The 23,305-nt window shown below is 38.0% G+C and overlaps 4 protein-coding genes, 1 long non-coding RNA gene and 1 pseudogene across 7 annotated transcripts; 2 read left to right on the top strand and 4 right to left on the bottom strand.

The window, feature by feature from the left end:
- Positions 1–1,303: 1,303 nt before the first annotated feature.
- Positions 1,304–3,852, bottom strand: LOC129298878 (protein DCL homolog, chloroplastic-like). Its single transcript, XM_054937326.1, has 3 exons — positions 3,254–3,852; positions 3,036–3,150; positions 1,304–1,767 (listed from the first exon to the last, which is right to left on the bottom strand). The coding sequence occupies exons 1-3, from the start codon at positions 3,538–3,540 to the stop codon at positions 1,597–1,599; spliced, it is 573 nt and encodes a 190-aa protein (XP_054793301.1). The 5' UTR covers positions 3,541–3,852; the 3' UTR covers positions 1,304–1,596.
- Positions 3,853–4,347: 495 nt separating this feature from the next.
- LOC129298876 (F-box protein At1g47056-like) lies at positions 4,348–6,862 on the top strand. Its single transcript, XM_054937322.1, has one exon. The coding sequence runs from the start codon at positions 4,609–4,611 to the stop codon at positions 6,220–6,222; it is 1,614 nt and encodes a 537-aa protein (XP_054793297.1). The 5' UTR covers positions 4,348–4,608; the 3' UTR covers positions 6,223–6,862.
- Positions 6,863–10,094: 3,232 nt separating this feature from the next.
- LOC129298877 (mannose-P-dolichol utilization defect 1 protein homolog 2-like) lies at positions 10,095–13,213 on the bottom strand. Of its 3 annotated transcripts, XM_054937324.1 has the most exons (9): positions 12,868–13,205; positions 12,280–12,433; positions 11,919–11,991; positions 11,756–11,822; positions 11,565–11,624; positions 11,048–11,108; positions 10,925–10,966; positions 10,260–10,377; positions 10,095–10,123 (listed from the first exon to the last, which is right to left on the bottom strand). In XM_054937324.1, the coding sequence occupies exons 1-8, from the start codon at positions 13,012–13,014 to the stop codon at positions 10,274–10,276; spliced, it is 708 nt and encodes a 235-aa protein (XP_054793299.1). In that variant the 5' UTR covers positions 13,015–13,205; the 3' UTR covers positions 10,095–10,123; positions 10,260–10,273. The 3 variants fall into 3 exon arrangements, with proteins under 3 accessions (XP_054793299.1, XP_054793298.1, XP_054793300.1); XM_054937323.1 differs by having other exon boundaries at positions 10,095–10,377; positions 12,868–13,201; XM_054937325.1 differs by lacking the exon at positions 11,756–11,822 and having other exon boundaries at positions 10,095–10,377; positions 11,867–11,991; positions 12,868–13,213.
- A 1,532-nt stretch (positions 13,214–14,745) lies between these two features.
- Positions 14,746–15,395, bottom strand: LOC129298879 (uncharacterized). Its single transcript, XR_008590435.1, has 2 exons — positions 15,297–15,395; positions 14,746–15,131 (listed from the first exon to the last, which is right to left on the bottom strand). It is a non-coding gene; the product is annotated as an uncharacterized LOC129298879 (long non-coding RNA).
- A 1,214-nt stretch (positions 15,396–16,609) lies between these two features.
- On the top strand, positions 16,610–18,787 carry LOC129298881 (uncharacterized). The gene is made up of 7 exons (XM_054937327.1): positions 16,610–16,979; positions 17,115–17,168; positions 17,292–17,423; positions 17,587–17,695; positions 17,795–17,836; positions 17,967–18,023; positions 18,089–18,787. Exons 1-7 carry the CDS (start codon positions 16,708–16,710, stop codon positions 18,566–18,568), a joined length of 1,146 nt encoding a protein of 381 aa, XP_054793302.1. The 5' UTR covers positions 16,610–16,707; the 3' UTR covers positions 18,569–18,787.
- A 1,100-nt stretch (positions 18,788–19,887) lies between these two features.
- On the bottom strand, positions 19,888–22,981 carry LOC129298875 (cysteine proteinase mucunain-like; annotated as a pseudogene).
- Positions 22,982–23,305: the final 324 nt, after the last annotated feature.

The following is a 23,305-nucleotide window of genomic DNA, read 5'->3' as shown; positions in this document are numbered from 1 at the left end:
CATTTTACTTCGGCTTCAAGAGGCTCCATTTTTTATTCTTTTGTAGAGAGCTTTGGGTCCTATTTAATTGCGGCTCGGATATAGGAAGGATGACAAATTTCGATCATCTTTGCATCTCCTTGTCACGAATATATGGCTCTACATTTGGCCTAATATATTAGAAAAATTACATGCAAGTCCTGCTCGCCTGTCCATTGACAATTGAGTTTAGGAAAATAACAACACATTTATATATACATATATGTTCAGCATGTAAATGAGAAATTACGTACAGGAGGATTCAAATTCTCGTACATGGCAAGGAAAAATAAATTGCATCAAAGAATACATTTTTTTTCAAAATTTAGACGGCCATTGACGTCAAAATCCACTTCTTTAGCCTCGTAGCAAATACAGGAACAATGAATAGTATGTGACACTGGAGGTACAAATTATTTCACGCCGTATTCTAAAATAGGAATGTTCGAGCAAAGAAATGAACACGAAGGTCAGTGAATGTCATTGTAAAATTAGGGAAGCTCCAAATAGTTTATTATATTTTTGCTTATCAGTTTTCAGTAAAGATAAATTTAGTTAATAGATACAAAATATCAGAAAAAACTGCAAAAATCATATAATCAACAACCACAAGGACCATACTCTTATCACATCGTCGCTAAATTAAATTATTAAACTGTCATTATAAAAATGATGTTTAGACAAAAACGGTTTTCTCCAATAAATTGGGTGATAGAGGACTGTAAATATCAACACCTCCTACTTAAGGAGGCCATGATCATGAATGACTTTCGGCCCAAAAAAGGAGACATGAATTTAAAAAAAAAAAAACGAATTGTGCCAATGAAATGCACTCCAAAGTCCAAACCAAGAGCATCTGCATTTTTTTCAACATAAGCCGCTCAGATCGCTCCCAATCACAAATAGTAACATTTTCGTTTGATTTTATTTATAAATTACTTTTAACATATTTTATTAATATAAAAAAAATTTTAAAATTTATTAACTTTATACTAAATTTTAATAAATTTTTAATTTTATCTTTATTAAATGTACATATTTCAATAACAATTTTTTCTCTCCAATATTTAATGGAGGGTGAAAGAAAAAATTTGTGATAAAATTTAATGACATGATTTATAAATAAGATTAAAAAAATTTTTCTCTCTCCGCCCTATAAATAGGACCAAAGGAAATAGTCAAAAAGCAAAGAATAGGGGGAAATCCATTAACAATCAAGCCTCACGACCCAAGAAAGTGAAAGTGAAAGAGAACCTGAAAAAGAGATGCAGAATAAAACAGGACATTGAAGGTTAAGCATCATTTTCTGATTTCCGTGTCCGAGACTACAAAGTCAACAATTCACCAATTTCTGCTTATACCGTCAATTTCTATTTCCCCTTCAATAATAAGCTTGCTATGCCAGTCGATGATTATGTACAACCACAAGAATCCATACAACGGGGTAGGTAAAATTGAAAACTGGGGAAAACTGGAAGAAAGAATGAAAAGGGAAAAAAAAAAAAGGAAAAAAGAAGTAGCCCCATTAACACACATGGACACACCAAAATTTGTAGTCAAGTTGCAATAAATACGTAATTAACGGCTCCCACGCTTAAAATGTTCACGAATGAATCTTTCTGCATGTGCTGGGTACTTATCTCTGATGTATTCCCGAAGGCACTTCTGGTAGGAGAAGTCTATCCAACCACCATCAGTTCTTACAACAAAAAGACACCTTGAGTTTTGAAATTGGGGATGTCGATCAACCTGCAAGAATACAAGTCATATATACCACTGCACTTGTTGACTACTTTGGAAAAGAACCAGAGCAACTCTTTTACGAACTAAGAAGGATTAGCTCAAGCTCAATAACCTTGGTGTGGGGTTGCGAGTCAATGTAAAACTTCAAGAACAGGAAATGATATTTGAAAAACAAGGATTACGGTTAACAAGAAAAAAGTGCATGAGAGGATACCATGAATAGCCCCCCAGAGTTATGTACATATCAGTGAAAGCTTAAATCTTAATGTAACTAATTATATCTACATATATTCACGCACAATCACTTTACTCTCCCAATACGTCTATAAGCAGAGTATTTCAATGCGTTTAATCTAACGGAAGTGATACCTAGATAGCAATATAATGTAATTTCTCCTCATAGCATCATTATGAAGACATCGTAGTTTTGATTGATGACATTTTTTGAGAATGCACACGAGTAACAGACCAGCGCAAAATTTGCCGCAAATGAATTTCAAAGGTATCAGCCATTTTTTCCGCCTTTTCCTACATTACTTGCAGCATTTTTAAGGTTCATCCAAAAAGGAAGAATGTCTAACAATTGAAGCCCCGTCTACAAAGATTTCCCCATCAAATATCAAGGACAGAGCACAGACCAATGCCAAGAGACGCTAATGAGCATTCCGCATATTTTGTAGCTTGAATTCACATAAGATGGATTTTTTCTTGAATATACAGTCATCAAAAGCAGAGGTAAGGCCTACAACTCAGTACATCTAATACTGAAACAATGATCACGCAAAACCGGGCATCAACATTATAGCAAACTATAAGTTCATCACTCAAACTATAGAATAAAAAATCATACTGGGGCTAATTCGAGACAATAAAAAAGTTCAACTACTGAACCGGAATGTAGAATGAAAGCACACCATAATGGGGATGTTTTTGATCCCGCCAAAGCTGCCCTAGAAATTAAATAAAGCTTAAAAAAGTCTAGAGAAGATGATAGCACAACTGATCCCGTGGATGTTCCTTAAGTAGTATGAATGTTATAGCTAGCATGTTCTACACCAAATAAATACAAGCGACCAGGTTGCGAATAAACAGATATCCTATAGTCTATTGGAAAGTAACCAGTGACATGGCATCAATCAATATTAATTAATCAATTACATAATAAAATTTAAAAAAGAAAAAGAAAAGAGCACTGCCGTTACAGCTCGGTGGCTTACACGAGGAAATGAAAAAAAAAAAAAAAGAAAGTTAAATCATAGAAATGAAAATCTTACCATAATAGATTGAAGGCCGCATCCAACTTTATCTTGAAAACGTGGATGGTAGGCAAGAAGCTTATCAACTACAGCTTTCTCATCCCCGACAGTGAGTCTCTCCCCATCCATGTACCTAGCTAAGGAAATCAAGGAATGTGATTATAGGGAATAGAGGGAGAGGGAAATGAGAAAGGAGAGTGATTAAGGCATCATGGCGTGAGGAATGTTGTACCTACCTAGGTGATTGAAGAATATGCTTTGTGAGCAGAAGGATAGGCTCGATGTCCCAGAGGATCTCCGCTTCTTTATTTTTCCGTTTCCGATAATCCCACCCGGCCTCTCTTGGGCTTGGAATAGGGGAATTAGCTCTCAGGCTCCCCAGACTAACACTGCTTACTTTCTCTTCTGCTTGTCCCAAATATGCTTTACTGCGCCGTACCGGGCGATGTTTCGCACCGATTCCGTCGGTTATCCCTCGGTAGTTAAGCCCCTGAATTCTGCTGTGCAGAACACAAGCTGCCATTTCAATTGTTTTTGTTCTTCTAGAAATCAGTTAGATTATAGAAAGATACTGAGATCACGATATTATCTTCCCGATTTGATTCATGTTTTTCTTAGCTCATATAGTTGGACCAAATCATTCTGGGCCTAGCCCATTTGGTCTGGACTGGAGTTTTAAGAATAAGTTGCTGTAGTTGAAGATTTCCTAATGCATGCCTGTCTTATTAATGGACGACAGATTAAATAAAGGCCTAAAAAGGTAGGTGATCAGTATTATATGATCTGGTAAGATTGATTTGATTTTGTACTATATAGCATTAAAAAACATCGTCATCAACATCATCGTGGTTGTTTGCAACTGTTATGAATGCTGCTAGAACTATGGCCTCAAACTTGTCGAAGATCAAATTTTGTTCGCATCTTGTTGTAGATTCCATCTTCCTTGTCAGTTCAGTCACCAATAACATGCACATGGAGACAGATTGTGTGAGCTGATGAGGATCTGTTCCATGGGCAGAGGAATGCAGAAATGTGTGATCTTCAGTTTGTGATGACAAACTAAGCGGGTCGTCAACGAAGGGAAGGGTTGATTTGAAACTTCAACGTTCAAGGCTTATCCAACCTGCACTGCGTGCGGGTGTTATGTTTTAATTTTTTTTTTAATATATAAAATGGTCTAATATATAGTGAGTGGCGTGCGTGCAAGAGGGAACAAAACTAACAATGTTGATTAATCGCTTCCTATATTTGGCGGGCTCCACTTACATTTTTCTCATACTTACACGTGTACTCACCAGAGAAAAAGACTCGAATTTAATTAAAAAGAAAAATAAAAGTCGCCAATCTGAGGAGAGGCCATAGTAATCCCGTGAGCTGTTCCGCACCGGATAAAACTTTTTTGAAAAATGTCAAGACCGACGAAAGCTAGACAGGGTCCAGAAAGGCGGAATGAAATCTGCGTTCGTGTCCGTCTCGGAAATTTTGGAACACGCGCTCTGCAACAACATGCTAACCTCTGGCTTTCCCTCCGCCGAGCTCCACTGAGATTGTGGCTGCTCATCTCCACCGTCTCTGCCAGAAATCGCCGTGGATGGGCCAGATAGCGTCCACGCCCGCAATTGCGTGCCGTCGCCAAAATTCTCACGGCTCCCGCTCCAAGACCGGATCAACGGCCCTCGTTTCTCCGATGCTCGCCGATGACTGCGACGAGTCCCGTCATGAGGTCGTCGATTCCGTCCCTGACTTTATCTCTGATCTTCCCGATGAGTGCTTGGCTTGCATTTTTCAGTCCCTTAGCTCCGCCGACCGTAACCGCTGCTCTCTGGTATGCCGGCGGTGGCTCAAGATTGAGGGGCAGAGCCGTCACCGTCTCTCCCTCAACTCGCCAATGGATCTCCTTTCGGTTATTCCTTCACTTTTCTCTCGTTTCGATTCCGTCACGAAGCTCGCTTTGAAATGCGACCGTAGATCTGTGAGCATTGGGGACGAGGCGCTCCTCCTCATTTCTGAACGATGCCCTAATCTGACTCGCTTAAAACTCCGTGCCTGCCGTGAACTCACGGATGCTGGCATGGGGGCCTTTGCGAAGAACTGCAAGGGTTTGAAGAAGCTTTCATGTGGATCTTGCACTTTTGGGTCCAAAGGGATGAACGCAGTGCTCGATAATTGTCCGTCTCTCGAAGAATTATCAGTGAAGCGTCTCCGCGGAATTACCGATGCAGCTGCTGCTGAGGCGATTGGACCCGGTGTTGCAGCTTCATCCCTCAAAACTATTTGCTTAAAGGAGCTTTACAATGGGCAGTGTTTTGGGTCTCTTATTCTCGGCTCAAAGAATCTAAGGACTTTGAAGCTTTTCAGGTGCTCTGGTGATTGGGATAAACTTTTTCAACTTCTAGCTGACGGAGTGCCAAGCATGGTCGAAATCCACCTTGAGAGGCTTCAGATTGGTGATATTGGCTTGGTGGCAATCTCGAACTGTTCGAATCTAGAAATATTGCATCTTGTCAAGACCCCTGAGTGCACAGACTTAGGGCTTACTGCCATTGCGGATCGGTGTAAGCTCCTACGTAAACTTCATATCGATGGATGGAAAGCGAATCGTATAGGTGATGAAGGTTTGATGGCAGTTGCTAGATGTTGCCCTAATCTTCAAGAACTGGTCCTTATTGGTGTTAATCCCACTAAAGCGAGCTTGGAAATGCTGGCATCCAATTGCCATAATCTAGAGAGATTGGCCTTATGTGGAAGTGATACAGTCGGTGATGGTGAGATATCTTGCATCGCAGCAAAATGTATAGCCCTGAAGAAACTCTGTATCAAGAGTTGCCCTGTCTCTGATCATGGCATGGAAGCACTAGCTAATGGATGCCCAAATTTAGTGAAAGTGAAGGTTAAGAAGTGCAAGGGGGTAACACTTGAAGGTGCAGATTGGTTAAGATTAAGCAGGGCTTCACTTGCTGTTAATTTAGATACTGGCGAAACTGAACATCAGGATGCAGGTGCTAGTGATGGTGCAATGCAGGATAACGCTGTAGAACTTCCATCAATCCCCAGTCAAGCAGCAGCATCAGCCACTATTGCATCAAGCAGTTCTGGTCGATCTACTTCATTCAAGTCAAGGTTAGGACTTTTGTCTGGGAAGAGTTTAGTGGCTTGCACTTTAAGAAGGTGGGCAAGTGGCAATAGTAGTTCCCGGCATGTTTAAACTTTAAAGCAGAAACTTGAAAAATATGCCAAAGGAAAAGCAATTCTAGCCTTTGTTCAATTTCATCATTGTGTTGGATCATCACTTGATTTTTCTCTTTTGTTATATTTAAATTTTAAATCACGCTGTGTGCTGTTGATTGTTTTTTAAGTTGAATCTTCACAGCTGGAAGTGTCAATGGCATTTTTTACTCCCAAATTTCTTTGGTGGCTGGTGCTACCCAAGGATGGTGCATCTTATCAATTACTGCCCTCTTTGCCAATGAGGTTGAGGCTGATCGATGTCTTGAAGTGTTACATTACTACAACTTGTTAAATGTTTTGTATCTAATGGGAGAAGATATACTTTCTTTTAAATTCGTTGACTTTTTCACGGGTGACAAGAATTGTTGGTAAAAATTATCACAGGCCGTAGCCGTTAGATGCTCTATCAAATTCATGTGGCAATCTGTTTTTTGTGTTATTACTTATTTTCTTTGTAATAGTTTGTTTGGGTTTCTTCTTTTGGTCGAAAATTATTCGGTTATTTTCAATGCAATTGATATCCTGTACGATTAACAGATCATTTTTACTTGAGGATGGCATGACTTGCTTTCCCAAGCTGAAGGTGGCATTTATTAAAATCGATGTTCAGTTGGAAAGATACAAGGCGATAGCTGGACTATTATTATTGTTTGATATAACCTACCTACCTCCTTTTCTTCTTATTTTGCTGGCTGGCCTTAAACCTACCCTCCTCCTTTGTTTCCCCATTTTATTCTATGGCTTGTTTGGATCAAAATGGAATCACTGTATTTGGGATTGGGGCCTGGAGATGTCAAGGTATTTTTAGATGTGACTCAAATTAATAATGCGTTTACTTTCTGGCTATACTTATGAATTGGGGCCTGGGGCACCTGTACTTGTTTCAGTACCAATTTAATATGAGTAGCGGGATTGCTAATTGCTAAATATTGGTATTTAAGACACTTGGAAACCTTACGATCACAGCTCACAGGTTATTGGTTGGGCAATACTCAACTTGTTTGATCACTCGATTGATATGTGGACTATGGATATTTGGCATTCTTCATTTTGACGTGGCTTCCATCTGTCAAGTACTTGTTCAACCTACTTGAAAGCTGTAACTTGTAATAGTCAAATTTGATGGGCCCTTGAAATGGATGCTAATAGCAGGCAAAATAACCGATAACTAATGACCCTTTCTGTTTGGCTGAGCTAACATCAAGAGTACATATTCCGCTATTGTTAAAGGTGACGTCCGACTGGGCAGGCTCTCCAAATGTTGTCATGAATGCGCACGTATTTTGTTGAAAAAATCATGTCTCAAAATTTTTTATATCAAATTATTTGTAGGGTTAAAGGGTATTTTTTTCCCTATGCTTTCTTTTGAGTGATATTAAGTACCTTGTACCATTAAGTGAGGTATTTTTACCCTTGTATAATTTTACATAGAAGTAAATTTTCCCTACCGTCAGTCAACCATGGTCTCATGGTTTTTCCTTACGTGGTTGGTTTGTGAGGCTCACTCTTGTGACACTTAGGCCGTTTGACCATCAATTTGACCATGTGTCTTTGCTCTTCTTATGAGATAATTGGATGAACCCTCTTCGTCCTCCCCCCCCTCTCGTTTTCCAGCTCTTGCTTATCTCGATGCTGTTCTTGAATATCTCCCATTTGATTTCAAATCTAGAATTTTAAATTTGAATTTGAATTTTACTTGGTTCGATCCTTATGTTGTATATATGGAATTCAAGTTCTTGAGTTGGCAGGAAACTCTGCAAGAGATGACGAGAAGACTCATATTCCCTTAGTCATACCCATTGTACAAAAATTAAAGCACATTAAGTTCAACAATGTTGAAGAAGCTTCAAAAGTTAATTGACTAGAAAAGAAGAAGCTTCAAAAGTTAATTGACTAGAAAATGAAGGTTTGGAAATTCTTTCAGTGTTGTTTCTCCAAGCTCAAAAACCCTTGTCCCCAAATCCACCCTTCTTCTTCCTTCACCCTAATCCTCTCAGGTTGCAACCAAGACCCATTCCATTGCAATCGTTAGAGGAAATAACACAGTTATGCTATTAGACATCGATTGCTTCCTCTTCAAGAATTTCAACTCTCTGTTCTTACATGATGAAGAACCCATAAACTAGTCAAATTGTGTCCTTATAAGTGGATTGATGATTTTGATTGAAGGGAAACACACACACACACACACATTATAGAGAGAGAGAGAGATTTAGAAAATCTTTGTTTCTACGTAGTTTTAGGAGAAAATTAAAGAGATCCGTGATCAGGACCCATTTCATTCGACCCGACTTCACTAGATATTCTCGATGGCTGCGAGGAGACTTCCAGTTCTTGTGAGAGTGTTGTTGTCTTGGCATGCCAACATGAGGATCTTCGGCTATCTATGAAAGAAATGATAGACCACATAGCCTGTCCAACTGGTTATCAGGAACCATGAAGAGATTAGGAGCGACTCTTAAATTTAGGTCTTTTGAAAGAACAAGTTTCTCATATATGGATTTTTAGAGTACAAACCATGAACCTAGAAATTGAGGAAGAAGAAGAAGAACGAGGAGGGTCAAATTGGTAGTTAAACAACCTTAGTGTCACCAAAGTAGGCCCCATAAACCAACTACGTAAGCAAAAAATAGGAGAGATCACAATTGATTAATGAAAGGGAAAAATTGCTCCTATGTAAAATTGTACACGGGTAGAAATACCTCACTTAATGATACAAGATACCTAACACTCCTCAAATAAAAGTACAATTATAAAAATGCTCTTTAACCCATTATTTATAATTTACTAGGCTAAAAAAAAGTTCTTAATATCTTCATCCTTTTTTTTTTTTTATTAAATCATGACCAGAGCATGAACGTTACAAGTATGTAATTTTCTTTAATTAGCGTATACATTTATCACATCATTTAAAAAATTATACACTGATTTTAAAAAGAAAAGCTAATAGCACAAATTTAGTTATCTGCTTTTATAGAAATTGTAATTTTAGGTGCTGGCCAATACATACATACATACATATACATACACACACACATAGAGAAAAAACAATTATCAATCTCTATAATTTTGTTGATTTTTTTTTTTGAATTCTTGTAGTTTTTTTTAAATACTTTTAATCCTCATAATTTTAACAAAATTAACTGACATTTGTCACTCAAATCCCTATAGTTGCCGTGCTTTTAATGATTTCAATTTCTATAAGGACTAAAAACATTAGGAAAAAAATTTCAAGGATTACAAGTAAAACCCAATAAAATTATAAGAATTAATGATTATGTTTTCAATATTCACACATAATTCTAGGTAACATGTTTTTAATCAAACTCGCTGTGATGGCCATGGCCTGTGTGGTATAATATGAGGGTAGGTTCAGGTGTGGAGGATCTGGCGTGCAGAGAGTTTAATCAGACTCGCAATGAAGTGTGCAGGCCTGCCCAAATAACTTTTGCACAAATTGGGGATATTTCCGATAAAGCTATTTTGCCATCTATCAAACACAGTGAATATGTTTTTCATCACTATTTTTTTTTTAATTTCTTTAAAGAACTTTCCATATACTAATCGCACCATAAGCGTGGTCTAAATTTACATGTCACCCACAATGGGTACATGGTCATCTAAAATCAGAAACACTGTTGAGCCTTTCATCTGCCAAGCGTGCATATGCCAGGAAGTTGGAAACAGAGCATGGGAGGGGCAGTAATGGTAAAATATCAAAGCAAAACACAATGTTGAACGCAGATACAGGACCCGAATGGGCTGCCACAAAGAACTTTTGTGTTCATTTTATTATATAAAAAATAAATACGATAACTGGAACAAAGATTATCATGAGGAGGAAGGAAAGAACCTGAATCAATTCTTTAAATTACTGCCTGATAAACAATATTGTACAATCAATAAAATAGAATTGAAAATAGTCTCTTTGAAACCAAATCAGACAGTGTCACAGCCCACCTATTAGCTGTTGAAACTTGAAAGTAGAGAACTCAGCATAAAATGATATATAACCTGGCATATTTCTTCTACTTCGTCTTCTTCTCTGGCCCAGCCCGAGGTTTCTGGTATATCACTATCTGACTTAAGATAGTAAAATTTGTTGCGACACCAAGTACAGAACCCAGTATGACTTTCAGGAGAATTAAGGAATCCATCATAATTATCTCAGATAATTTAAAAAATAAATTTACAATATGCAAAAGTTGGGAGGGAGGACACAATTTTTTAAAATTTGGTAAACTAATGAATGAGGCATAAATAGACACAAATCTAATAAACTTGCTTCATTGGAGTACAACAAACACTCGGCAGAAACCACTATTCATGGGGTCGCAAGGGATTTTTTCAAACCTTCATAAGGCCATGTTCCCAAAAAATATTTCAGCTTAATTGGCAATTTTTTTTTTTTGGAGGGGGGTTGAAAATGGTTCTCCAGAAAGGAAACTGAGAAATTAATACGTGCAGCGAATTAGAAAGAAAGCTTTTGCCACTGGCTAGCTGGAAACATCAGTAAGGGCAGCAACTAAAGGAACAGCATTTAGATCAACAAATACAAAAATTATATGTGACCCAATCTCACCTCACTATTATCAACACCAAAAAACTGATCTTAAATGTAATGATGATGATGGCAAGGAAAGAACATAAAGATTATGACATTTACAAAGCAAGGATACCACTAGTTGGCGCATTTTCTTGGATGCTGGTAAAGACTCTGACTGCAGCAAACAAGGATAAGAACATTAATTTGCAAACATCCAAGAAGTAGATCAAATCCCATAACAATCATACAGTCTTACCCATTGAACCTCCAAAATTCATGAATGATGTTAAGAAACTGAGTTCTCCAGTGCTTTTGCTCTGCAAATAAATATTAGAGCAAAAAAGAAATATCGTAACATGACTTTTTTTTTTTTTTTAAAAGGTACATATCATATAAAACTGAGCATAAACGCATCAGTAACGTTGAAAGAAGCCTAGCCATTCATAACACTTAAGCAGTATGTAATTGGCCCAAAAAGAACAGTTGAACAGGTAAAGTGGTAATATGCATCAAAGAAAAGTGGCTTCCAGAAAGTAAATAACTTTCACTTAGTTAAACTCAGTCTTGAAGTTACTAATCATACAGACACCCTGCAAAGAAAGCATTCATTTGTTAATCTTCACAAAGAAAATTAGTTGTCATTGAAACTGCGGAGAACCCAGTATTGTTGGCCCGTACAATTGTTACAACTGATTTCATTAGTTTTATGGAAACTAGGCATTTTCCTCCATTTTAAGCGGAAACAAAAAAAGGCAATTAATGGCTCCACTTACAGAAAAGTTTTTCCATATTTGTGGAATCCTGGCAAAGAGAAAAATTGCATGCTGAGATGCCTGCAACAAATGAAATCATATAAGGAAATATGGGCATAAAAAATTGAAATAAGAAGTAGAGAACTATACAATACATGAGCGCATGACTTTCAAGTGAAAAAAATTCCAGTGCACAAGTGTTGACTACTCACATACAGAGCTTCAAAGAGAAGAGGATTGATTTGACCAGCCAAGATAGTGGGTGCTACAGCACAATATCTGAAAACCATGTATCAAGGACAAGGTCGAACATATCAATTTACCTTGCATAATGAGAAGATAAAAACTTGGTGCCTCTGTAGGCAAGTAGGATACAGTAACGCTCGGATCCATGTTTTGGTACCCATGGGTTGAGAAAAGTAGTAGATTATAGCAACCAAAACTAAAGCTGTATCAGACAAGAATAGAAGGGAGCATGTCAGATTCCATTGACAATGTCACAGAACAAGAAAGCAATTCATAACAAATAAGAGCTTTCTAAATATACATATTGGCGTATTACAAGTAACACACTAATTTCAGAGCGTCAGATCTTCCTCTAAGATTACATCATAACTACATGACAAAGTTGTGTTACATGTGTATGTATAATATCATACAGTAATGTGCAGGATCAATGGAAAAAAGGATACACGACAAATATGTGCAATTAAAAATGCAGAAAATGCTAGTACACCTTGGATTAAAAGAAACAATAGCTCCCCATAAGCTGAAAACGGAAGCCCTTTGTGAAGACAGTAGGCTAGTGCTATGGTATAGCCAACAACTTCGAGCTCGAAAGATATCATGCTAAGGCCTCTGACACTTTTATGATTCAGAATTTTTAAAATCTGCAGTTCACAAGATTAACATAACGGTATTGTAAGATGGTTGGAAATCTTGCCTAAAAAACTAGACTTGTTTAAGCAGTTCTTAGTGGCAAAATCTAATGACTACCCCAACGGCACCAAGTCAATATTTTCAACAAATAAGGACAAAAATATAATAATGCGACGAATGAAATAATTGCTCGGTACCGATATTTTAAACAGACACATCCACTAAATTACTAATGATTTACCGTTCAGGAAGCAGATCGCAATACTAACTACTGAGATAGGGTCAGCAACGTTGTTTTTACCGTCGAGTAATCATAATTAAAAGTTGTGGGCAAATATCACTGGCGAAACCCGGGTAAGAGATCCAATAAGAGGATCAGTGTGGGTTCTAGGGTTTCTAATCACTCTGAAAATCGACAACTAAGAATATAAAAAGACGGGCGTACCTGGGGAAGTTTGACGGTAGTCGAAGCGGCGACGATGGCATAGCCGAGGAGCTTGGAAATAAGAGGTAGCAAGCACTCCTTGTCTGGAAAGTGGCCATGGCGGAGAGATCCCACAGCGCAGCTCACATCAATGCCCAGATAATCCATACTCTCGCAAGCAATTCCCCTGATCAACCCAACGCTATGGCACCTACCTTGCCCTGTAAATTGCTTTGGACGACGGTTATCGAAGTGTCAAATAGTGTATCTGCCCAGTGCCAGAAAATCCATTTGCACTTTTGCAGCCCACAGAGAAGATCCCCGCCCCCCCAAAAAAAAAAAAACAAACAAACAAACAGACAGACAAACCAAGTAAATGTTGACCTTTGTGGATAGCACTTGTTTCGGTCAAAAGAAACTTTGATCCTTATAAAAATTAACTGGCCGTTGATATTAATATTAATATTAGTTTTACCCAAAAAAATTAATAGAAATATTAATTCTTCATATCCAGTAGAATACTGACTCTTGGCCGGTATTGATAATCAGAGCGACTTGAATTGCTTGCACTCCCTCCACGGCCCTTTTATCCCACATACAAAGAGAGTTAAAATGGATTAACTACTCAAATTTATCAACAAAAAATTATGGTAATACTGTTCACTTGCATCCTTCAGGTCTCACAAACCTCAAAATGAACTCTCCCACGTCTAATTGAATATTATGGTTTTTTTTTATAAAGCCATTTTAACTGCCTTTCTAATGTTGGAAAAATTTGTCAAAATCAGTTAAATGTCAAATATTTTAAAACTATATACTCTTCTTTTAAAAATATAAAGTATTTTTAATTAAATTTCACCTCCAATAAAGTAGTTAACTAATTTCAAATTAACTCTATTTTTTTTATTTATTCCTATTAAACATCCTACAATAAATATAAAGTTATTATCAATGGGGATACTTTTAAAAAAAAGTAATGTTTACACTTGAAAAAATAAAAAATATCTTACATTTTTTAACATCCAACTTCTAAAAATATATATTATATTTTTAAATGAATGGAGCATTTAATTTAATTTAATTCACTATTAAAGTTAAGAATAGAATAAAACAAGTGCATTTTTAAAAATATGCCATTGTATTTCATTGAATTTTGTAAAAAGTCACGTTTTAACAATTAATAGGTACAGTTTTATAAATATGACTTGAAAAAAAAGTACAAACAGAGATTGATTTGGGCGAAAGGATTAAATGCCTTTCAATGAGGGGGGAAAAACTAAACACTTATATCTTTGAAAAGTGGCTTTGAAATGATTGTAAAAATGCTGAGAAGAATTTTTACTCTTTTATATTTAATTAAAAAAAAGTAAAATATCAAAAAGAAAATGACAGTTAAATTTCAATTTATTTTTTTAAAAAATAAGTTATAAATATTAATTTAAAGATACTTATAAAAGTTATATTTAAGATTTAAATTTCTTTTTTGTTTTAGTGTATGTTTTTAATTTATTCTTCAAAAAATTGTCAAAAATTTAACTGCATTAATTTAAGTTTTTTAGACTTAATTATTATCCTTCCAATATTAAAATACCCTCGCTGAAGGGGAAACCCAACAGTACTGCTTCGATCATCTCAATACCAACCTGCTTTATTATGCCAAGGTAATCGATGATCTCAAGGATTCACAATAAATAAAAATAAATGAGATGCACAAGTCAATAAAAAAAAAAAAACAAATCAAACTCAGGCAGTCAAACCAGGTGAAGCAATTTGGTCCCCCTCCCCTAAAGTAGCCAGTTGGAGCATGTTTTTTTTCTCTGCTATAAAGAGTGTCAAGCCCAAAAACAACATGAAATTAAAAATCAAGAGGGGATTGAGATCTCAATGAGTAAAGCAAACCTTCAGTGAATAACATAGAAGACTGGTTCGGCTATGCGTGCTCAGTGTACTGCCCAAGCCCAAATTACGCCCAGTTACAGCTTACAAGTTCAAACCCATAACAAAAATAGCCCCACCACTTCAAATCAAATTTTTGAAAAACATGCTATTAAAAAAATTTCTGAAAAACAAGACTATGAGTCTGTAAAAATACATGTGAAAATCAATTATAAACTTAAAATTATAGTTTTCTTAACACTATTCAAGTAACCGATTAAGTTTAAACATAAACTATTATATCAAGTACAAATCGTCAAAACCAATTAAGTTAGCGGCTACTGGGTTTTTTTTTTCTTTTTCTAAAAAACCAAGGAATATACCTCAAGTTTCCAGCCTCTGCCCAGAGTCTTATCCAATCAAGCATTGGAAAATTGGTCACCCACAACAACACAGAAGAAGAGTGAAAGACGGTATGAAGATAAAGTAAAGATATTAATATTAGCATTGACCAGTATTAAAACCGTGTAACATGCCATAATTAGTAGTAAGGGAAAAAGGCTGTGAAAGCTCACATTCACATGTAGGTTTTTGGAGCTGTCCAAGGACGATGGTGATCTGATAAGTCTAGAAATAACGAAGCCTATCAGACAGGAGACTCCACCAAAAGCCAGTTCATCGAGATAAGAAACGAATGAGGTGAGAAACTGAATGACATCCCAATACAGTAGTGGTGGGCTTTCGGGCCCCACAAAACGTAGCTGTCAATCCATTTAGCCCAGCCCATCGGGCGCATCTTCATCTGCATCACCCACTACTCACTGTTTTAATTCCAAGACTTAACCTGCACCACTCTTCTTTCCTTTCCTTTCATTTCTTAACTCGAGTACTTCCCCCCATTCACACTCCCTGCATTTATCTACGTAAGTTGTTTCAAACTTAGCTAGCACGGCAATGGCAAATACTATTGTTTGAAACTAGCCTCTTTTATCATCATGCTTTCTTATTGATTCTCTCTGATCCATTTAGTTTGTGATGAACTGTGAAACCTACCAAGTTGAAGTCAGTGTCAACATTGACACTGCCATCTTCCTTCGTTACTTTTTTCTTTTTTTTTTTTCACGCTTTTATTATCCTGTACGTGTGGTGTGAATGAGATGCAGAAGATTTTATGGCCGCTGCTCATGGGAGTCCTACGTCATCCAGCTCTCACTATTTGTTGTGGGCTCTTGTCTTTTATTATGGTAATCTAATCAAATCTCCGCCCGAAACATTTTCATTAGCCAAGTAAGGGTGCCCCCAACGACCCAACAATGATAGTTAATGACTACAAATAACTAGACCAGTGATCACTTAGAAGATGCTACTTTCGTTCGTAACTGATGTCTCCTTTATTTCATTTTTAATTGTTGACGAGTGACGTTAACTTCAACAGAAATTGGCTGGGATTGCAACACACTAGTGTCTTGTCCAACTACAGCGCTTAACTTGTAATAATGTTGGATTAAGAACCGAACGGGTGGGTGTGTCCTGTAGCAGGGGGCTCCACGCAGGGAAAAAGAAGCCAATTCAAGCAACTACTAGTCATGAAGTCGATGGTCCTTTAACAGGACCACTTCAACTAGAGACAAGTATACAATACGCCCTCCTAATTACACACTAACTAGATGTTTCCCTGCCTCACAATGACAGAAGGCGCGAAACAAATAACAATTTGGTGTTCCCTTTACCGTATTATGACTAGCTCTCTTAGGTAGATTGGGGGACATTATCATATCAAGCAAGTCTGCTGGAGTCCGTTGTTTTCTTGTTCATTTTCTTTCTTGTCTGGCTTCAGCAGAATCAACTCCCACAATTAGGCACTAAATGATAGGGGGGAAAGAAGAGGAGATATAATCATATTTATGATTATTAAGATGCAAATATATGTGAATATGGAGGCCCCACTTAAAACTACTAATATCATCCTGTCTTGGACAAATCTAAATGTTGGAGCATGATCGCCTAACTTGGTGCTCAAGTGGGTACCCTCACTTAGAAAGCACTGTACCTTTTAATCAAGCTCTTCCCCTCCCATTTTACTCAGTAACTCCTGGCTGTGCTTGCCTCGGGAAAATGGAAACTGGGCTGCCCCTGCTTAATTGCCTCTTGCAGCATACTCTGAGAAGCTTGTGCTCACCTTCAGACTTTTCCACTTCTTCTAAGTGGGTATACGCTGTCTTCTGGAGGATTTTGCCCCGAAACTATCCTCCCCCAAGGTATGGAACTAATTCAGAACAAAAAACATACTGAAACTCCAAAAGAGTTCTTTGTCTGCGTAAACAAAGGAATGCTTCATTTCATGAAAAGTTGTAGCGAATTTTGACGTTGCAGACCGGTTTCTTCTGTTACAGGTGGGAATTTGGAGGAACTGATCTTGATCGATCCAAGGGAGATAAAAGAAACTGGTAATAGTCAACTAATTATGACAATCACAGGAATGGTTTCACTTCTTTTGACAGGCTAGCCAAATCCAACCGGACATGAAAAGTCATTATGGTTTTTTAATTGCTAGGAGGTGATCTTTGTAGGATCCTGGTTTGGGAAGATGGATTCTGTGATTTTAACGAATGCGAAAGAGCAAGGAGTGGGTACCTTGACGGAAAGTTTGGAGCTGACGTGTTCTTCAAAATGTCACATGAGGTCTACAGTTATGGGGAGGGGTAAGGGTTGAATACATGCCTTTGCTCCACTATCACATTTTCTTATCATAATTAATCTAGCATTTCTGCCTCTATTCTCGAAGAGCAGTCTGACAAATATTTACATGAAAGAAAAGGAACTGAAGCTTAACTCGATCATTTGACGTCTGTAATCTATGTGCAGATTGGTGGGGAGAGTGGCTGCGGACAACAGTCACAAATGGGTACACAGAGACAGTCCAAATGAGTCTGAACCTAGCTGCATCGCTTCATGGAATGCTTCAGTTGAGCCTGTAAGAGAAATTAACGTTAAACAGAAATCATTAAGATAGTTCTTCAGCTCATTCTTTCTCCTGAATATAGAAAGTTTGATATTTTATTTGCACTTACAGCGACCAAGGGCGTGGGAATATCAGTTCAATTCAGGTATTAAGGTAGGTAAAACCATTCACAGAAACACCTTGGGGATATCGAGTAGAAATAAATAACAATGTCTGCCTGGAAACTTGTTTCATTTATTCCTCTACTAGTGCATGCTAACGAAACTGCTGCTTCTGTTGGTAGACCATTGTCGTCATTGCAGTGAGAGAAGGCATAGTTCAATTGGGTTCGCTTAACAAGGTCTTGCTCTATCTCCTTTCTAATTTACTTCAAAAACTGGGTCATTAATTCATGGGGTTCTTCAGGTTGCGGAAGATTTCAGTCTAGTGATCAGCACACAGAGAAAATTCAGCTTCCTTCAGAGCGTACCCGGCGTCTTCGCTATTCAAAGACCATATCTGCCCATCCAACATCCTTACGTCCTCAAACCTAACATCCAGACGATGGAAAGCAATGAAACGGTTCTCTCTCTGTACAATATGAATCAAGTAATTGGAGCGAAAAGGCTCATTGACGAAACACCAAACTACGCTTCCAGGAAATCTACCAACTTGGGCTGGAATTCACCACAGGACGGAGCAGCAGGGCCACCCATGTGGCCACTGCCTCCTCCCCTGCCCTCGGTGCCTAAGAATTCCTCTGTAGTTCCTTCCTATAATTATATTACACTTCTTCATGACGCTAGGATTAATGGCCCAGGCCACAGAGTGAAGGTTGAAGAGTGCGCATTTCGCTACACTAACGGAGGTGATCAGAACGGTTCCTTCACTTCTGATCTAGAGTAGCAAGACAGAGTGGCAGCGGAGTTGGTATTTGAGTCGAAAATGACCTCATCAAAGGCTCTTAATTGTTTGTCCCGGTACCTGGCTTTTGCGTTTAGGTGGTTTATCTATGTGTCTTCAGACATTCCATCATAGCGATGCCTTGTTAGCTTCCATCTGTGAATGTGTGTGAGTATTATCTGTTGCTTCTTGCAATATAATCTGTGTACAAATTTTCGCCCATCTTTTTTCGCGGAGAAAATATTCGGTGCTGCCTTCAAGCTAATAATTTGAAACAGAATTTTCTTTTCTTTTTCCTCTTAATTAAAGGGAGGAGGGGCGCATGGTTGGGAATTTAGGAAAGCTTTACAATTACAGGTGAAATCCAAAAATCTCAAAAAACTTGTTAATGCCCAAGTAAGGTAATTATCATGGATTCAATGAATTATGATCGCGAAGAGATATTGGCTCAAAGAAAATCTTCTTCGAGCACGAGCTGGCTGGCATGGTGGGGCTGGACACCATGATCCATCACTCTGAAAAGGGGGGCGTCCGTCATGTGGGCTGGGTGACGAAAACGAAATGAAACGAACATAATTGAATTCTGAATCAAGTTGTCTGGGGCGACAATTAGTTCTTCGCCCCTCCCTGGTCCCCCAACACAACTACCATGTTTCTAAGACAACCGGAGCATAAGAATAGGTATTCTTGTGCGCCCACTTCCTTAATTTCAAACTCCATTAAGAATTTAAGATATCATTTGAAAGAAACGACGTGATTCTTGTTCACCTATTCTATATTTAAATTTGTCTTTTAGCGCTTGACGTTATCTGCAGTCCACTTTCTCATCTAACTTGGCACTGTTTGTCTTCAGGAATAAAAATAATTGAAGAGACTCCTCTCCAGCCATATCAAGTAAAGAGACATAGAAATGAGTTTTACATGGTTAAATAAGAACTGGAAGAGCATTTGATTTTCAGCATCGGGATCACTCATCCAAGCGTTTAGTGAGGTCGAAAATGAAAGAATAAAATGAGAAGGAGAGGAAACAAGTAATTCTTCATCTCCTTGTCTCTACCCTTCGTCTAAAATACTACGTACACAATTCAGGGCATCTAAATTCCTATTCATCCACATGCAGACCACTGAACAAAAGATATCTGCAAACAACGTAATATTAGCCAATATCTTCTTCCACATTATTTCCTTCCTCGATTAAGGGGGGCATAACAATTGAGTCGCTTGCTAAATTGACGGCACAATTAAACCTGAGAAGGTTGAGGCTTTCTTTCGTTGAAACTTATACGACGCTATAGCCTATAACCAGAGAAAAAAATAGGATATGAGCAGAAAAGAAATTCATCCACCATCGGTACTTGATCACAGAATCTACTTAAGTTCGAAAGTCACGACAACCAATATGTTTGTTGGAAAGCAATGCAACTCGTAAATAGAACGCTATTTACACCAGGAAGTTACATCCTGAAATTTGACAAAGCATTCATCAATTGGTATCTAAATGTCCGAAATGACCGTCTAATGGGCAGTATGATGAATCTAAAGGAAAAGAATATGTAATACGCTCCTCCATCCTCCTTTGACTAGGTCATCCACTCCTTCATCATTCATCCGTTGGCTCAAGCAGTGCTTGTCTTGCTCTTCTTTCTATATGCCCAATAGGGTTTAGCTGGAGTGCGCTTCATCGCCTTCACCCCAAACGGGTTGTCCTTGCTCTGCAGTACAGAGAATGTCAGTTAAGATATATATCATCAACGTGAACAAAAAGAATCCAGTAGTAGCCAATAATAATTACGACTGAAGAACTTTCGGTTGTGTTACCATAAGACAGGTGCCGGCGTCAATGTTGCAGATGGGATAGTCGTGAGGGCAGCAACTGTAGTGGTCTTCACAGCAGGTGGCAGCCTCCAGAGGGCAGCATCCCCAGGCAAAGCAATACTTTCCATACTCATACACGCAGCAGCATGTAGTGCTCTCGGGACAGCTGTAGTAACTATCACAAACAGTGGGTGGCTTCACCGGTGAGGGAGGAGACGGTCCAGGGTTTGGGGGATTTAGGCCTTTCTTTGTAGGATAGGAGGCTTCCATCGCAATGCCACACTTGCCCGTATTGGTTGTGCCCACATTACGCTCCATTCTAACATACCCTTCCTCACCCCAGCTTGATCCCCAGGAGTTCTTCACAATCCAATAATCCACACCATTTTCCGTGCCATAACCAACAGCCGTAACACCATGATCTAATGCCGTACCACATCTTCCCGTAAATATACCCTGACCAAATGGAGCAAAGCCTAATAAGATTGCGCAGGTACTAACTGGACAGCAAGAAGAAATTATCCCAAAAGATCTCTTAATTAAAGGATTCTTTATAATAGCCTCAGAATGACTTTTGTGATGTCGTGTAGGATGTAGCTAATTCCTCAAAGGATGGGCAGATCAAATCATTCGTCATAATTAGAGTGACCATAACGGACAATGCGTCTATATATGAAGCATGCTTTGAATATTCCTAAAAGCTTGAGAAAAGAATCAATTGAGAAACTTACAGATACATATAACTGAAATTCCCTGCCACCTGCTTCAATTGCAACGCTCACTGGTTGATTTGCAACAGCTTTTTTCAATGCTTTCTCATCATTGACAGGAACATCTTCATAACCATCAATTGCCACAACTTTTGCATTTTTCTGTAGAAATGTCAGCAACACAATTAAGTATTAGAGGGGTAACAATTTTCTGTCCCAGATAATAACAGAATGTAGACTGACCCTATATTGGTCGCATTGGCCATCAACAGCACGGTAGGGATAATCCTCTTCAGTGTCAATGCCACCATTGTTGATGATGAACTCAAAGGCATAGTCCATTATTCCCCATTGCACCCTTCGTTATATTTTGTATCACAATCCACCAGTTCTTGCTCGGACAGTGAAATTAGATCGCCTGTCACTAGCTTATTTATTCCTTCCACTGCAGCTACGGTTGAGAATGCCCAGCAACTCCCTTCACTCAAGATTAAATCAATGACTTACTAGCAATCCTCCGCATATATAAAATTCGCTATGCATGATAGTTCTTTGGGCACCATGATTAAGCAATCTTCTTGTTTAAAAGCATATCAATACAAAAGGATAATTCAAACATTGTGAAATAGCAACGAAAATCCGGTAATCATAAAGTTGCTATTTACAAATAGGAGAAAACAGAAATCCTATTATTGACTAACATTGGGTGTGGGGTAAATGATTTTTCCTTCCATGAATTATTCTGTAAAAAATGATCAAAATATAGTAGTTACTCAATCACCTTTATCTAATCTCCGGAAGTTAAGATTACCAAGAATAAGAGTGGTTATCTCAGAGAACTAGCAAAGGTCCCTCCAATAAATATTTAAAGTGCTACAATCCAGCTATAATGAGATCCTATTTTTCGACAGAAGAACGGCTATACTGACCAGAATAAAATTTTCAGAGTAAATGGAGTAGCTTTGTTTTGAAGGATCAGCTTGAGAATAGAGTGATCATATATCAGACTTAACTGACTTGTTTTAGCAATGAAAGATCAAGTTGAGAAAATAGTATTCTCTTAGGGACCAAACATACAGTTTTGCCAGTGTAACAAATTCTCTCGTTTTTTAATTTTTCCAGGATTTTTGTTTATTGTTCTTCAACCATGAACTATTCCAGTCTGTGATCGAAGAGACAAGTCCTAAAGAATTCTCTTACAAGATATCAAGGATTAATGATCCTAACATAGCAAGTGCCGGCTTTTGATTGTATCCAAGATTAGGGAGTGACCGCTAGATCATTCAAAAGGGAAAAGACCAAAAAAATAAATAAATAAATTTAATCAGGAAAAGTTAAATTTCATTAAGAATAAAACAAATACGGACTTACCGCAACTTCCTTGATCTTTGACTTGGACGACCGCACCTTCCTTCCGCCAATCAATAGATTCCGGCAATTGTCGCCGACCTGTGGAGCGTAACGGTTGCTCCTCGTCTTGGCAATCCTCCTCTGGGGATCGATCGTGGTTCCCAGGTACTTGGCCCTGTACTCCTCGTTGGTAAGATCGGCGAATCGGTTCAACCCAACTTTGTAGGTCCGATTCTCAGCGTTGTGCTCATCGATGAACCTCAGATTATCCTTGAAAATCTCAAACCTCTTCTCCTTCTCGCCAGAGCATTGTAGACCTTGCCATGTTCTACAAGCCAGTGCTCGTATATTGCCATGACCCTCGTCGTCCGTCCTCCATGTTGACTTATCGGGGTGGATTCGGTCGTATGAGATTATGGACATATCCAAGGCCGAAGACGCAGTGAAGACCGTGAACAACAGTAGGATCATGGCCTTCGACGATCTAGACAACCCCATTTTGCCGTGATGTTTTTGAGAAACAGGAAGAAGATCAAGACAGTAGCTGTGGAAAAAGGCGATGATGAAAGTGGACCTTTTAAAGGCAAAAGGGGGCGACCCCTTGGATATTGAAATACGGGAGTAGAATAATGTCTTTGAGAAAGATATTATTTTTCATAATGTAATATAATAAGAGATAATAAAAAATAGAAAAGATTCAGTACTATATAATTAATTATATAGAACATTGATATATTCCTGTTTATTAACATAATGTAGCGTAATATAGTATTTATAAAAATATTAATGTCAAGTAAAAATTCATTCACAATTAATCATATCTATTAAACTGGGTACTCTATATTAATAAAAAATAATACTTATA

This window comes from Prosopis cineraria, unplaced genomic scaffold (genome assembly GCF_029017545.1).
Source record: "Prosopis cineraria cultivar Desert tree isolate PC_DT_omini unplaced genomic scaffold, ASM2901754v1 PC948, whole genome shotgun sequence".
Classification (NCBI taxonomy): Eukaryota; Viridiplantae; Streptophyta; class Magnoliopsida; order Fabales; family Fabaceae; genus Prosopis; species Prosopis cineraria.
This window is presented reverse-complemented; position numbering and strand designations above follow the sequence as displayed.